Here is a 16,494-nt window from a genome sequence, read left to right as displayed (position 1 = left end):
CGCAGCCTCCCGCCCACCCTGCGTGGGGGCTACTCACCAGCCTACCGCTCTTCCCACACAGGCTGGCATACTTGAGCCAGGTCCTCATGTCCTCGTGAGGGCTGACCACCAGCGACCGCACCATGAGGATTTTCTGCCAGTCTTCCACGATGCGCTGGCAGCCCTGGTACATTCGAGAGGGAGAACTAGGTTTACCCTCCACTACAGCTCTGACCCCCAACAAGCAATAGCAAAACCTGCTTCGAATCAAAAAAGAAATTCATTTTTACAACCGCAACGTTCTCAAGTGAAGGGAACAGTGAAGAAAAACACGTCTCCGGAAGCTCTCAGGATGCAGGACCCGGAGAGCACAGGCTCTGGCGCTCGAATCCCGGCCCTGCCGCCTACCCTCCGTGTGAGCCGCACGAGCTGCCTCACCGCTAACACGGCGTGAACACGGTACCCCCTTCAGAGGGCTACAAGGAGGGCAGCATGAATTAGATTAATTTCTTTTCTGGATTGTAAATAATGCATGTTTAATTTTGATTTTTTTTTTTTTTTTTTTTTGCTTCAGATCTCTGGCTGAGGGAGACTATCACTGATAAATTCAATTTCAAATGTGTCATTCAGGGGCACCTGGCAGGCTCCATCGGTACGGTGTGACTCTTGATTTCAGGGTTGTGAGCTTGAGCCCCACGTTGGGTATAAAGATTACTCAAAAATAAAATTCAAAAAAATGTATCATTCAGAATTTGAAAGATGAAGTAAGTATAAAAGAAGTTTAAGTAATTAAAGATTTTATCTATTTTTTCATGAGAGACACACAGAGAGAGGCAGAGACACAGGCAGAGGGAGAAGCAGGCTCCACGCAGGGAGCCCGACGTGGGACTCGATCCCGGGTCTCCAGGATCACACCCTGGGCCGAAGGCGGCGCTGAAACACTGAGCCACGCAGGGATCCCAGAAGTTTAAATACTTAAATTTTCAAATGATGCTGCCTGTAAGTAGGGGCATCAACAGTCCTGAAGTTATTGATGCCTAAACCTCCATGAAGACTTGTCTAGATTCTTTCTGCTTCATTTTCATTTGCCTCAGATAAAAAAACTGCATATAGAAGGAAAAGCGTTCATTCATTCACACATATAAATATTTTTTTAATTAAAAAACAGGGTGAACGACTCATTATCAAAAGGGATAGGCTAGTATCATATCAAAAACTACTGAGGGTAAGGGAGCCTCTTCTCTTCTATCCTAGCTGTAAGAAGTCAGACTCAGGGGCACCTGGGGGGCTCCGCTGGTTCAGGTCATGATTCCAGGGTCCTGGGGTCAGGCCCCACATCGGGCTCCCTGCTTGGCAGGGAGTTTGCTTCTCCCTCTCCCTCGTGCCTCCCTCCCGCTTGTGCTCACTCATTCACTCTCTCAAATAAATACATGAAATCTTAAAAAAGAAAAAAAAAAAAACCAACAACAAAGACTCGGAGACAAACCACGGGGAGCAGGGCTTATGGCTCCAGCGACAGGTCTATTTGAAAGGTGGATGGGACCAAACGAGCAGTTTTCCATGGACGTGAGCCTGAGAGTCTAGCAACAATAGCTGCAGGCTTTTAAATGTGACAGGATCCAGCATGACCTAAATAGAGAACCCAAGGCAAGTGGGGCTGACCTCTCAAGCTGCCCCACGGGAGACTCTGGCAGGGGATTTCAACTTAAATGACTTGACCACAGAGTGGCAGCCATCCATCCAACCAAGGCGGCTCAGTGAGCACTTTGACAGCAAGCCATCCATGAGAGCCAGATTTCTACCACAAACTTAATGCTTTATTTTCAGGCCTTGGACCATATCTTCCCATCCCATTAAGTGTGACAACAGTGATTTGGAAAGTTATAAAAACAGGAAAAAGTACATTGGGTGACTTGGGAACTTCTCACCATCTGCTAGTTTCTTCCAGATGCTGAAATAATCTGGCCCCTGTAAGCCTAAAAGCATCTTGTTGTCTCAAGGTAGGAAAGTCACGAAGGCCTCAGATGATGACAGCATCTTGGACGTGGTAAAGTCAAACATGGGTTTCCCCTCCCCTACACTCGTTTACTCCACCCCGGTCTGGGTCTCTATTTGAATAAAGTCGCCCTTGTTAGGATGGCGGAAGACTCCCCACATCTCTGATGTGGAAACACTTCACCCCATTATGGGCACTTAAAAAAAAAAATGAGGCATGTACAAGTCAGGTGGGAAATGCTTGCTTTGTGGAATTCTTTTCTGGTGTCCAATAGACAATTTTCCATCAAAACATTCACTGGGCATTTCATAATTGCTAATAAAACATATGAAAGAACTGCATGTGCTCATTGCAGAGCATAAACGACTGTATTCACGAACACGATCCTTTGCCCGCTGCTCTTTCCTTGCCAGTGGAATGTGCCCTGAGCTTCCCAGACAGGAATGCAGCCTGGAGTGAAAAGGTTTTATCACGGCCTACTGAGGGGCCTGGAACCCCAGACCCTGACTGGCCTGGAGACAGAATTTGGAAATAGGTGTGGATGGGCCAAGAGAACAGTCTAAAGCCGAGGAGGCGGATTACAATGTGCAGGGGGATGAGCAGCTTCTGAACGTGTCCTCCTACCGACTCACAGAACGGGAGAGCTGTCGCTTCCAGGAACACTTAAGACCGCTGACTCCCAGATCTGGAACTGACCGCTCCTCACACTCAAGTGATCACGATGTACAATGAAAACACCGACGGAGGACCTGGAGAGGTTTCTCCATGAGAGGAACTTCAGTAGAAAAGAGTCTGAAGGGACGTCTGGGTGGCTCAGCGGTTTAGCGCCCGCCTTCAGCTCAGAGCGTGATCCCAGATTCCCGGGATCGAGTCCCCATCCAGCTCCCCGCAGGGAGCCTGCTTCTCCCTCTGCCTGTGTCTCTGCCTCTCTGTGTGTCTCATGAATGAATAAATAAAATCTTAAAAAAAAAAAAAAGTCTGAAGAGAGACAGAGGAGGACCCTGGCCTGAGGAACTGTAAACGGCAGGGGCTGCTTGGCTGAAACACGAGGCAGCCCCGTTTAAAAAGCCGGATGCCGGCGGCCAGTGAGTGGATTTAGAGCAGTGGTTCTGGTTGGCCACATATTGGAAGCATGTGGGGTGGCTGAAAAGATACTGATCCCGGGTCTATCCCCAAAAGTTTTCTTTTATTTGGTCTGGGAAGTGGCCTGGGAATCCAGATTTTAAAAACCTCTGCAGGTCATTCCATCGGGCAGCTGAGGCCAGGAACCACTGATCCCGAGGCTAAGATTCCCAACAGGCTGCCTGGAAGCGTCACTTACTAAGGACATTTCCTCGTGTTTCTAGAGAAGGGTCGGCGCAGGCTGGAGAGCTGGTCATCTGCTCACCCCTAAGGGCTTAGGTGCGCAGCCTTTGGGGGCTCTGCCTCGATTGCAACCCCAGCCTCCGTGGGGAGGCAGCGAGTGCGTGTTGAGCAAGCGCAGGGGAGCGAGAGGCGGCGGGCGGCCCGGGGCTTTCTAGCAGGCTCACCTGCAGTCTCTCCCACCAGATCTGGCGGATGATCTCCCGTCGCTCGGGGACAAGTTTGTACTGGATAACCTCCTCCAGCTCGGACAGCATGTGGCAAGAAACCATGGCCTGGTGGAAGCAAACCACATTCCGACTTAATACTGCATCAACAATCCAAAAGCCAGGATTCATTGCAATCATTCCTTCTGGTGACAGGGTATCTGCTGAGAATACACAGGCATGTTCCCAGCAGCCTGGGAGTGTGCTCTAGCCCAGGCTGAAAAAAGAACTGAAATGAGCCTCTAAACGTTCGACACTCACCCCATATGCCCGACTGTAGCTCTCTCCTGCCATAGCAGTTAACTCCGCATCCAGCAGGTCTCTGGCTTTGTCGATGCACTAGAAGGGAAACAAGAGAACCACAGAACTGAGCGCGGGCCTCGGGGTAGGGGTCGTGCTGTGTTTGCAGCCTGGCCAGTGAGCTGGAGGTTACTCACTGCTTAAAAATCAAGTGATGAAGAGAGAAGTTCGCTGAAGAAAGGAAGAAACCTTTTATCAGATCTGTAAGGCTAAAGAACATTATCCCATTTCTCAGAAAACACAAAACATGTAAGAACCGAAAGCTTCCCGTCCTGCATCCTGGGAACCGGGGAGGGAACGTGTAGGCTTAGAAACGGAATCACTGTGTTCTTGCACCTCCAGAGGCCAGTGTGGACCTGCCTGCTTCCATCTTCTCTGGAAGAAAAGCTGGACACACCTGTGAAACTCAACTGTGCGAACTCCCAGGGGCTCCACGTGGTCGTCACTGGCTCCTAAGCATCCTGCCCTCACGAGGGAGCCCTCTGCTACCAGCAGAGAACGCCCAATCCTGTCCATGTCACGGGGGCTTCTGTGCCCACGACTCGGACGGCGCAGGCCTCAGTTGGGGTCAGTCCGAGCTCGGAGCACGGCCACAGGACTGCGGGTGGGGACTTCTGTTTCATCAACTGAACACCTCACACGTGGAGCTTTTCTTTCTCGAATGTTTGAGATTAATGACCGCATCCTCATCCCTGAGGTGCTCAGGTCATTTACCCCAGCACTTCAGCCAAGACAGCCCAGCGCCTGTCAGGATGTGATGACCTCATTCTTTCATTCTGCGAGCCAGCACAGGATTTTCCCATACGTGCTATCTTTCCTGGAAGGTCATCGCCTAGAAGCTGGGACATAGCTGTACAGCCAGGAGAACCCAGTGGCCGGTCTCTGCTGCAGAGGGGACTGCTGCTGTCCAAAGCCTCCTTGGGGAAACAGCCAGTTTCTCTCCACTATGAGGATCGCTGGCAAAGTGACCACGGCATGCAGAGATGACCCGAGAAGCTAATTCCAGAACAGTGTAAACGGTGCCTTGTCCCTCTCAGAGCAGAAAGGGGCTCTGGCGGACGTGCCGGCAGTCCTCGTAGGAGTACTATGCTCCAAAGCCTAGAATCTAATGAGCTCACAGGGCCAAACACCAGAACTGAAGTACGTGAGCCCATTTCTAGGGGCACCGCGTGCCTAGGAACTGACGGGGTACACAGTTATCTTCTTTGTGAGATGCTCTGATTACACGTGAGTTTTTACCTGTTGAGCCAAGGAGAAGAGGTCCTGATGCAGCGCCAGCACGGCTCTATAAAATGCCCCATCGTGGGTGTCCCGAGGGATCATACAGGTGTACTCCTCCATGCTGTCCCACTGGCCTACAACACACAGAAGCATTAGGGCCGTCAGCTCGCTGCGCTAAGGCAGCAGCTCAAACAGGCCTTGTCACCGTTACTTGCATTTAGCTTGGGGCTCAGACAAGACAAACTTGTGCCCGATGTATCAAAACCCTACAGAGACTCTCTGTACTCCATGGGGTTGCGCGAGCCAATCTAACAAACAAAGCCACATCTGTCTTCCAAACACAGGCCTCCATTGCTGCCCCGGGGGCTTCCATGAAAGATGGGAGGATCCGCGTGAGTGCCAAGCCTACATGTCAAGAGGCTTTAATGTAGCACCTCATTAACCTAGAGAACTCTCCGGTTCCCCTAGGTGAGATGGAATGGCTTTCTTCCTACTCGCAAAGCAGCTCACACTTCAACGGTATGTTGGAAATGACATTATCCCCTAAGCAACTGAACACGGCCGTTACCCAGACAGGGGCAGGATTAGACAGATAGTTTGCCCGCCTCGCTCTGGCACTACCTGTGCCTCAGGAGGGAAGAGAGAAATATTTTAAGAGGCTGTGCTGTAACAGAAAGATGGGCTCGGTCATAGCACGGTGGGCTCTATCAGGGCAGACGGGGCAAACGGCTGCATCCGGGAAGAGAGATTCGCTTCCCCCGATGGGGTGAGCGGGTATCAAACGCCAACATTTCCAAGACCATCTGCAGAAAAGATATCAGCCTCATTAGCTGCAAACTGCAGGGCAGCTGATTTTACAAGGCATTTTACTGCCCTTCACTCCAGACCATCGGCTCATTCATTCTCTGTGCCTCTGGGCAAAAGCAAATGGCAAACGATGACTCCTCGGGAAGCAATTTGTTTTTGAAAAATGTTCTGGATCCAGCCCAGAGCTCATGAACGGGAAGGATATAAGCTCTGTGACTCCAGAGGGATGGAATGGAGGTAGGAGGTTACATAACCTTCCTCTGGGCTCCATAGGTGAACAGCCTGTGGATTCCTTCCCCTCCCGTTGAGAACATCTCTCGAATAGAGGGTAATCCTCTCAGCGGGCGCCTGCTGTCAGAAATCTACCCGTGCCTGCTGGACTAAATGGAAATCTCTGCCTTATAATACTCAGGGAGTTGGAATAAGGTGGGTGAGCGTTGGGCAAGGAGAACAGAAAATACAAAATTATCAAAATGTTTATGACTGTTGGAGAAGGTGAGGGCATATGGGGATGTATTGTACTATTTTCTTCACTTTTATATGTTTTAGGAAAGTTCTAGAATAACAGTTAAGAAATGAGAGAAGGCAGAAGGTTGTCTTCTCTCTTTATTCCTGCTCGGGTTACAGACACGATGGCTGGAGCTCCAGCAGCCACAACGTATCATGATGTAGATTCAAATATGGAGGCCTCATGCACAGCAGAAGATACGGAGAGAGGCTAATGACAGTGGAACCAGAACAGTAGGTAGGAAATTTCTACTTGTAGATTTTATTTATAACACAGAAAGATGGCCCAGTAATTTGTTTAACATAAATGATACCAAACAAACCCCATGATATATCTCGAGTTTGCTGCTTGCTCACCGGTTTCCTTGGGTTCACCAGGAAGGGCCATTTTTACCTGCGTCTCACGAGTTAGTCGTGGTCACCAGCTAGAAGGGACACCTGGGAGAGGTGCGTGTGCGTACAGAGCGCTGCACACTTCTGTGGACCTGACATCTCTACCTGGAGCCACAGCACCTTCCCTGTTGAACGTGAGCCCCCGGCCTCCCCCGACCTTGCCTGGGGTGCCGGCGAGGGAAGCCTCTCACCTAAGCCCCACGCAGCTGCAGCAGCCATGCGGGCCATCTTGGCTTGGGTCTCGTCATTAACCTGGGTCCACTTTTCACAGCACTGCTGGTGGAGCTGCCCCCTTGGAGGAGAAGAACCATAGAGTTGGGTTAGCTGAAATCACCTCCATAATCTGCTCCTCTTCCTCGCCACCTCTGGGTTAAGCTGGGCTCCACCGGGACTGGTTGACGAGGGCCTGCCCAAAACTGGGAGCCTTTAAATAAAAAGCACCCTTGACTGGGTCCTAAAATATAGGAGAAGTGGTCAGCGATTTGTTGTTTCTATGGCCTAGTGGCTTACGACTTGTCTGCGAGTTGACTTTATCAAAGAGAGGGACTGTGTCTAACTCTCTGTGATCTGAAATGTCCTGGCCCCCTTCATAAATATTAAACAGCTTCTGTCCTATGCCAAGAACTGCGGCTCTTCCCCCTCGCAGGCCTACAGAGAAAGCAATCTGAAGAGACACATCTGGACCCTCGTTTTGGGCTCAAAGCTGTAGGGGGAATGGGCTCCTAAAAGTGTGAGACAAATGGCTGCGGTCTGAGATGAGGCTCGAGCGAAAGCAGCCAGCACAGAAGGAAGAAGGCTCTACCACGGTCACACCCACCAAAAATCCAGATGCTCACTCAGATTTTGCACAACTCCCATGGCTGTTGAGATCTGAATGGTGCTCCACAGACCTGAAGCCACAGACAGCCAGGGACACAACATTCTAGCTCAATACACAGCTCAGATCAAAGAGAGGAAGGGGAAGTGGGCAGCCCTATGCACTGACTGAAGCTCAGGGACGGAGCAGGATGAAGGTGGATGTTGGCTTCCTGCCATCCACACCCAGAAACCTTCCCCTGCTGGGCCCCGTGAGGGCTGACCCGAGAGCAGCAGTGCTCACACTGCCTCTGCATCGCAACCCCGGGGTGCCGTCAAACTGACCGCTGGGTGTCACCCCTCGAGTTCTGACTCTGGAGCTCTGCACTGGGGCTAGCAATGCACACATCTAACAAGATTCTAGGTGATGCTGAGACTGTGGCCCAGGGGCCACAGTTTGAGAACCACTGGCTCAGCAGCAGGTTTTGCCCGGGGTCCTTCCTGGACGTAGGGGAGAAAGCTATCTCATCTCCGGATGGTCCCTCCAACCCTCGATTTGTAATGTGCACAGCTGGTGGCCGCAGGGGACTCACCGTCCTCTAGCCTTCTCTCCGGACCACCCAGTTCTGTGCCATGGGTCTGGGGTATAGCTTCACTTTCATCTGGAGGCAGGCAGTGAGTTCAGTATGAGACATCACAAACTGTTACCTCCAAAGACAAAACAGGGAGCAGTCCAGGAGCAGCATCCTGGAGCAGTGGCCCCTGATGTAACGGGCACCGCCTTCGGGCCACGGCTATGTCAACAGCTGCCAGCACACAGAGGTGGGTTCCCTTCTCATGAGCATTTGCTACAAATAAGAATACTGAACTCGAACTCTCAAAGGCAGGGGGAAACAAAATCTAATGAATAAAAAATATGAGACCATCTGTGGGGCAAACACCAGGATCTGTCTTCTGACCCCTCTGAGCACACCGGGAGAGAACCCTCCAGACTGTGACTCTCCCACCTGGCACCGTGCAGGAAGCTCAGAAAGCATCCGTTCGCGTGGACACCTGACTGGTTGGCTGCCTATCATCTCGCTCCCCAGCAGTCTGTTCTCCGGTACCCAGAGGCCGCCTTACGGAGCAGGGCGGGGAGCTGCTTACTTGCATTCACTGTGGCAGCAGGTAGGGCTGTGTGTGCGCCCTGGGGCGGGGCTGGGGGGCGAGCTCTTGTAGTTAGCTTCCTGGAGCCAGAGGAGCATGGGGGGCGGGGTGGGCTCTCAGCTCCCTGGGAACCCCCGATCACGGCTGATGGAACTGACCGAGCCAACCACACAAGCACACTGTAAGATGATCGGGAAAAGCATTCTGCTTCTTTCATCTTTTTAAAAATCCCTTTCAGTCTGCTGCATTTCTAAATCCCGTGGTCAGCATCACCAGCCACTTATACTTTATAGGTAATTATGAAACTGGAATGACTCCAAGAGAGTAGAGGTACTGGGGACCGAGTCCTGCCACGACAGGAGACCCGGATCACCTGCCCTCGGGACCCCTCAGGCAGGCTGTGTCGACCTCACACAGTCAACTTCCCTGAGTGTCACAGGGGATTAGATTGAGTCACATTGAAAGTCCCTTCCAGCAATGCCTGCGTGTCTCAGCGGTTGAGCATCTGACTTCAGCTCAGGGTGTGATCCCGGGTCTGGGATCGGGTCCCACACTGGGCTCCCCACAGGGAGCCTGCTTCTCCCTCTGCCTGTGTCTCTCACGGATAAATAAATAAAATCTTAAAAAAAAAAAAAAAAAAAAGTAAGAAAGTCCTTCCATACACCCAAGCTATCCCTACGTAACCTGTGGAAGGAAGTGCTTGTCATTAATTCCTAAAGTGCGGGAGGGGCTGGGAAGGGTCCCAAGGAGGGAGAAACAGGACAGGTGGTCTTTGAAAGGTGGGGAGAGTTTCAAAAAGTGGAAAAAGGAGCAGAGGAGGAGGTGGGCACTTCGGCAAAGTGAATGAACAAATGCAAACCAAACAAATTCTGTGGGGTTTGGACAAAAGTGAAGTTTGGCCAGAGTTCAGATGATGAGGTAAAGTTCACTGAGAAACGGGCTGGAGTCACAACACAAAGACTTGGATGCTCGGCTGTGACATTTACACGAAGCCCAAGGCCAACAGAGAGATACTAAAACATTTTAGGAACTGGTTAGACTTGAATTCTAGGAATGTTTACCCCTTGTGGTTTTTTTTTTTTTTTTTAATCTTTCTCTTAATAACATGGTTGCATGATAACCAATTTGATAGTGGAAGAAAATTATTTTTGAAATAATGTGGCTATTTCTCAACATACTATTCTTTTGCTTTAGATCAGTACTGTCCAAAAGAAGTTTGGAAAGTGATGGAAATGTTCTATGTTCTACATCTGCACCTCTGTGGTAGCTGCTAGCCATGTGTGGCTATGGAGTACTTGAAATGTGGCTAGTGTGACCTGAATGATTAATTTTATTTGTTTGTTTGTTTATTTATTTATTTTATTTATTTATTCATGAGAGACACACAGAGAGAGGCAGAGACCGGGGAGCCCGATGCAGGACTCGACCCCAGGACCCCGGGATCACACCCTGGGCCCACACAGACGCTCAACCGCTGAGCCACCCAGGGATCTCATTTTATTTATTTTAAATAGCTATACTTGGCTAGTGGCTAGTGCAGTTTCTAGATACCTGCTGGACATCAGAAAACAAAAACAAAACCCCCAATCCTTAGTTATACAAAGTAATGAGGCAGGTCTGATAGGATATGCTTCTTCACGGAGGTGAAGGAGTGTGAATGCTAATTACAGAAATAAGTACTTGAATCTCCCTGCTAATGGTTAAACCAGACAAACTAATTTCAAGTAATTTTAGAACGATTATCTGTATATGTGTGATCCAATGCCTAAGGCTAAAATCATTGACATTAAATTTTCATGCGGTACAATTACATCTCCTATCTTAAGAATACAGTAACAACCTTATATTAAAAAACAAAAATAGCAATCATTTATCGAAGAGTGTCTATAATTAGGCACAGAAGGAATGTGTAGTGGGAGGACATTCTTTTCAGAAGACTTCCTTTAATATTTTTTCCCAGTAACATTCTTAAATTGTCCAAGCTATAAAATGTCGAAACAAATCTACATTTGCCTATTTAGGTAGCCTGCCGTTTACTAACCTAGTGGAACATTACGCGGCCCTTCAGCACCTGTAGGCAGTGATGTGAAAGAGTGGCTCATACATGTTAAAAGTGGAAAAACAAGGTGCAAACGGTGCACAGGGCTCACCGTCCTAATGCACACAGGTGCACAGCTGTGGACCGTCGCTGAAACCTACAGGACAGGGTCGGTGCCCGGGGCACAGGGAGGCCGGGGGACAAGGAGAAGACTTGGTTTACACAATCCTGTCACTGTTTTGTACTAGTGAATTTTGTGCCATTATCCTTTCTAAAAAATTATGCTTTAAAAATAAAAGACGAATGTAAGAACGTAGATTAAAAAAACAAATCCTTCTGGGGCAGATCCACAGGGGGGGCGCAGGCCGTGGACGGCCCCTGAGGCCTGCTTGGTGGGGAGCCTCAGGCTTTGGGCTGATCTGGCCTCTGAGGAGCTCTGGGTGTTGGAAGGTCTTGCCTTTATTCCAGAAGCTAGAACTGTAACTCCTTCTGTCCTCACTTCCACATCGAATCAGCCTCCAAATCCTGTCAACACGCCTCCTAAACAGCCCCTTCCCTCTCCACCCCCACCATCTGTCCCCTTGGGCCTCTGAGCTGGTCCTGCCATCCCTTCTCTGGTCTCCCTTCAATTCACTCTCTTACTTTGCTCCGAGAGGGTTTTGTCCGAGTCCCTGGATGGCCTGTCAGTAGCCCTAACCCCTCACCTGGCATATAAGCCCCACAGCATCAGGGCCCTGGCTACCTCTCCTGCCTCACCTTGACCTTTCCACATCACCCCCGACCCTCCAAGCCATGCTGGACTTTCAGAATGCTGAACACACTGTGCTCACTCCTCACCGCACACATTCCAGTTAGGTATCACTTCCTCCTGGAAGCCTTCCGAAACCTTCTAAACCTGGATCGGGGCCCCTTCCTATCTCCCACGGCCCCCTGTGCTTCCTCTTGATGACCGTATTCGCTCTGTATCACGACAGCCCAGCTGTCTGGCCTGTGAGCTCTGGGAAGGCAGGGGCTGGGTCTGTCCTGCTCACCACTGCGTCCTTCAGGCCCGGTGCAGATAATGGCCACGAATAATTACTGGCTGAATGGATAAATGGGACCTTTGGTCTCATGTCTCAGAGAAAGTCTGGATCATCTACTCACGGGGAGTGGAATGGCATTTTAACGATTTAAAACCGTAAAATATCTCACTATGATACTAGGGCACTTTGTTTCAACTATTTTTAAAAACTGCACTTAGAGGCTGGCAAACAGAATAGGGGCCAGGTTTACTTCAACGTCCCCCGCAGGCTTCCCAGACCAAGATCTTGTCAAGTGTTCTCAGGTAAGCGTTACTGTTGCTTCTAGCTGGGGTACCCTCCCCACCCCCATCTCCTTCAGCTGCGCCTCAGTCTTACTCCTTCCTCCAGGGAGAACGGCGAGGCCACCTCGCTCCTCCCGCTGGCCTGCAAAGCTGTCTGCTCACACTGTTGTCACTGTCCTCCCCAGCTTTACTATCTGCAATGTGCTTGTCTCACGAGTCCCACGATGGGAGGAAGGCCTTTTTTTCTGTCTTTCTGGAGCCTGGTAGAGTGCTGGGCATGAAGCAAGCATTCTATAAAGATGAAGCATCTCAAGAGGGCAGGAATTTTTCTTCTTTTCCAAAATCATTAACAAGAGATAATAAAGAGAAAACTGAGGCTGCAGAGTAAGAACCTGAGGTCCTCCCAGTCAGAGTTCAAGAGGGAGCAGGTATAGATCCCAGGGGCTCACCTGAGCCTCTCCTGTCCTAGAGCACTACAGTTTAAGTTTGAAAAAAAAAAAACCCCAAAACACCCAGGTGGTAGATGATTCTCAGGAAGGTAGCAGGTGAAACAAACATAAGGGTCTAAGGTGAGAACTCTGCACGGGGGAAGCCCTTCCAGTCCTAAAACCCCAGCGAGGACATCGGTGGCAGCCACTTGGCTGCTGTGTGGACGCAGCTCACCATTCCCCCAAGGCCTCGAGGCAGCGCATGCGGCCCAGCATCAGCTCGGGGTCATCCTTGTTCGTGTCCATCTTCTTATCATAGGCCACCAGCGCATCCTCCCACTCATGCAGTTTCTCGTACCAGGTAGCCTGGATCTCCTGCCAAGTGGAAAAGAAAGAGGCTGTTGTGGGCGTGGAGAGCAAGCCACACACTGCCTTTCCTTTTTATTTTTTTATTTTTATTTTTTAAATCTTTTTTTTTTTAATTTTTATTTATTTATGATAGTCACAGAGAGAGAGAGAGAGAGGCAGAGACACAGGCAGAGGAAGAAGCAGGCTCCATGCACGGGGAGCCCGATGTGGGATTTGATCCCGGGTCTCCAGGATCGCGCCCTGGGCCAAAGGCAGGCGCCAAACCGCTGCGCCACCCAGGGATCCCCACACTGCCTTTCCTAAGGCGCTAGGTGCTTCACCCATCCCCATACGTCTTGGCTCTGGTTGAAAAGAACTTGAGAACGTCTGGAGCTATGTCTGGGGGTGGTGTGAATGCTGGTGACTTGGCACACGGACAGAACGATCCTGGGACGATCCAGGAGCAGATGGCAGGCTGTGTCCACGCCTCATCACTTCCTGCCCAGACGCCAGGGTCCGCAGAGCTCCGCATGTGGGGAGGCAACAACAGGGGAAATCGTTGGCGACGGCAGGAAGCCCCGACCAGGACTCCTGCAAGATGCCACGGCCTGGATCCGCTGGACTGCGGATGGCGGGCCACAGGACCGGGATGGCAGCCACTTTCCTGGCGGGGCCAGAAAGACCAAGCCTTTATGCATAGTTGTTAGAGGAAAATAACTCGCTTTTTAAAAGCTCCTGATGCTCTGCGTTTTTAAACTTTCAGGAAATAATGATTTAAAACACAATATAACACTGCCACTTAAAATTCTTTGGAAAACCTTTCCTCCTTCCACCCAATGTTCCCTCCTGCTCAGCGCTTGGCAGCTTCACCAGTGTCAGGGGCCAAAGGCTGGTTTCCATCACCCGGGCAGATGGTGTGCCATGCTGACACGTGGTGCTGGCCACGTGAGCACAGACTCCGGCTCTCTAAGTGGTCAGGGGATGGACTGTTTTGTGTCTCTTCCTGCCCCCCACCGGCCTCCCCCTCAGCCGGTCTTCTGGGCTTCTCTATCTCCAGCTCAGAAAGAGGATATTTCCCTACCAGGCCAGGGTAGTGGCTCTCCAGGGATCCTGCTAACAAGACGATTCTGCAGTGGAATCTGTATTCGATGCAGGCCCCACGTGAATTTCCCCCACCATCCTCCTCTCCTTTCTTTTTTTTTTTTTTTTAAAAGATTTATTTATTTATTTATGATAGACATAGAGAGAGAGAGAGAGAGAGGCAGAGACACAGGAGGAGGGAGAAGCAGGCTCCATGCCGGGAGCCCGACGCGGGAGTCGACCCCAGGACTCCAGGATCGCGCCCTGGGCCAAAGGCAGGCGCCAAACCGCTGAGCCACCCAGGGATCCCCCTTCCTCTCCTTTCTAAATAAAACCGGTATTTGCGTGGTACACGTGCTGACCGCTACTCTGCTGAGCTCGCTGAAAGGACCTTTCCTTCCTGAACCTCTGTAAGGAGGTCACTTCTACTTTCGGTTGTGAACTCATGCCGATGTCCCCTCGCTGGTCTCTGGCACGGCCAGTCCCCTCCGCGGGCCCTGCACGAGCCTCGCCCCAGCGTCCGTGAACGGCACGGCTCACCAACACAGGCACACCTGGCTCTGTGGCAGGTGAAACTACCTGAACTTCACTTTCTAAGCCTGTTGAGAAGAATATAAGAGAGAAAACAGAAGAGTCACTGTCCTTCAGAGGCGTCACTGTGAAGACAGCATCAAATGAAAAATGCTGAAACTGAAAAGGAACGCTGGTATTTTCCCATTTTGGGTTTCTGCCCGGGTGGGAAAGAGAAAGGGGCCCGTGACTGGCGGATGGCAGGCGCTCGGCAGGAACGGGCGGAAGGCAGAGGGAGCGGCATATGGAGCAGGTCAGGCAGGGGGCAGGATATTCTGAGTTGCAATAGATTGCAGAAACTATAAGGTTTAAGCAATGAATCACACAAGATCCTAATGGGATTGCTGTTACATAAATTGTGCTGAGAAAGCGCAGACTCTGCCAAGAAAAGGCAAATCGTTGTCGAGCCTAATGTGCTTCAGCTACCTAAATATAACAGAAAATCCACCCTGGGCTTAGCGATGATCCTGGCGCTCAGGGCCACGTTAAGGGCCTGGAGACGGAGGAGCTGGCCCCGAGGGCCGGTCCTCTGAGCCACGGGGGATAAGCTATCCGCTGGCAGACCACCTGAACGCCAGATGCTCGCGAATCCCTGCTTCTCGGGGCGCTTACTGTGGCCCACGCTCCAGGGTCACCCAAGGAGGGGCGTCTCTGCCTGGAGTTACGGGCCCCCTCCGCCGAGGATGGTGGCAAAGGTGGATGAGACACAGTCCCTTCTGCTGTCATCAGGAGAGTTGCCATCGTGGTCTAGTTACAGATCTGAACTCAGGACGGCAAAATGGTCCAACTTCCTAGCCCCCGTGTGAGGCAGAGCCTGTGAGGCAGCACCGATCTCTTCTCTCTCACACACCGGGCTCTGGACTCCAGCAAACCTGGGTAAGTGGCCTCCATGACTCACGAAAGGCTCATCGAATGGACCCAGAACTTAACATTCCGGGGAGTCAACGCTGAGTTGATGAGGTCAATGCTTTATATATGGTTAGGGAGTCACCAGAGCACCGCCAGGGCCACACAGGGTAATGGAGACGTTTACTAGTGATATAAGGCAGAGACGGCAGGAGAGAGGCAGCTATGCGAGCATGCACCAAGTGGAACAGCTCTTCAACGGCACGTGTCATCACGGTACGTGGCGTTCTGGAGAACTGGCCGTGCTTTCTTCTGAGATAGGTACTGAGCAGGAACCGTGGGCCAGCGGCGATGCTGGTGCCACAGACAGACACACAGTAACTCGGGCTGGGGTCATACAGGTGATGCCAGACGGCCTGGGTTCAGGTGCTGGCCCGGCCACGGATTCACTGCTCAGACAAGGCTGCTGTGCTGATGGGACCACAGGCTCCTCTCCTGTCGCACGGGGTAACGGTTGTACCTCTACTCACAGGGCCCTTGCGAGGACTGAGTGAGATGGAGAACAGAAAATACCGGAAGGGTCGGGCACACGCCAGGGGTTTGAAATCCACCAGCTATTACTATTCATCAGATCCTGTCCTCACGAGCTATATTCAGTGTGGACAGAATCCACACAGCCTTCATCCTCGCGATACAGGAAAGTCAGCATCGGACGTTGCCGACTGGGAGAAAGACAAAAGAAAGCAACTTTCTCAGGGGTGTGGCCGAGCGCCTCCCTAGCCATGTCTCTACCTCTTGCTTTTCCAAAAGGAACGAGGCACTTACCAGCTCTCCGAAGTGTTTCATGGCATATTCCAACACCCCGGCCGCTGCCTCTGGCTGCTGTAGCTTATTATTAATGCTGGGAAAACAAAAGGAAGAGGTGGTTACACTCACGTCAGGGGGGTGGGTGGGAGGCGTGGGGGTCAGCGCAGGCGGATGGCTCACCCGCACGTTGGGGACAGTGTCTTGCAGGTGCAGAGACAGCACCGACTTGTACGACCACCCAGCGAGCTCAGCCCGAATGACTTCAGCTAAGGAATGATTTCATCTTGATCCCACCCTCCTGGTTTGAGGGCGCAGCGTCTGGCAGACAGGAAGCCTCACTGGCTGTGGGGCCCCTTCTCCGC

General features: G+C 51.3%; 1 protein-coding gene across 2 annotated transcripts in view; it reads right to left on the bottom strand.

Annotated features, from left to right (window-relative positions):
• Positions 1–16,494, bottom strand: part of MTOR (mechanistic target of rapamycin kinase) — a 120,087-nt gene that overhangs the window by 24,151 nt on the left and 79,442 nt on the right. For both annotated transcript variants that reach the window (XM_025477154.3, XM_049107286.1), the window contains exons 29-35: positions 16,151–16,226; positions 12,717–12,856; positions 6,963–7,063; positions 5,083–5,198; positions 3,805–3,882; positions 3,505–3,612; positions 38–163 (exon numbers count right to left, since the gene is read on the bottom strand). In XM_025477154.3, the coding sequence (XP_025332939.1) occupies positions 38–163; positions 3,505–3,612; positions 3,805–3,882; positions 5,083–5,198; positions 6,963–7,063; positions 12,717–12,856; positions 16,151–16,226 (745 nt within the window). The remainder of the gene's footprint in view (positions 1–37; positions 164–3,504; positions 3,613–3,804; positions 3,883–5,082; positions 5,199–6,962; positions 7,064–12,716; positions 12,857–16,150; positions 16,227–16,494) is intronic.

The sequence above is a fragment of the Canis lupus genome, chromosome 2, assembly GCF_003254725.2.
Source record: "Canis lupus dingo isolate Sandy chromosome 2, ASM325472v2, whole genome shotgun sequence".
Taxonomy (NCBI): Eukaryota; Metazoa; Chordata; class Mammalia; order Carnivora; family Canidae; genus Canis; species Canis lupus.
This window is presented reverse-complemented; position numbering and strand designations above follow the sequence as displayed.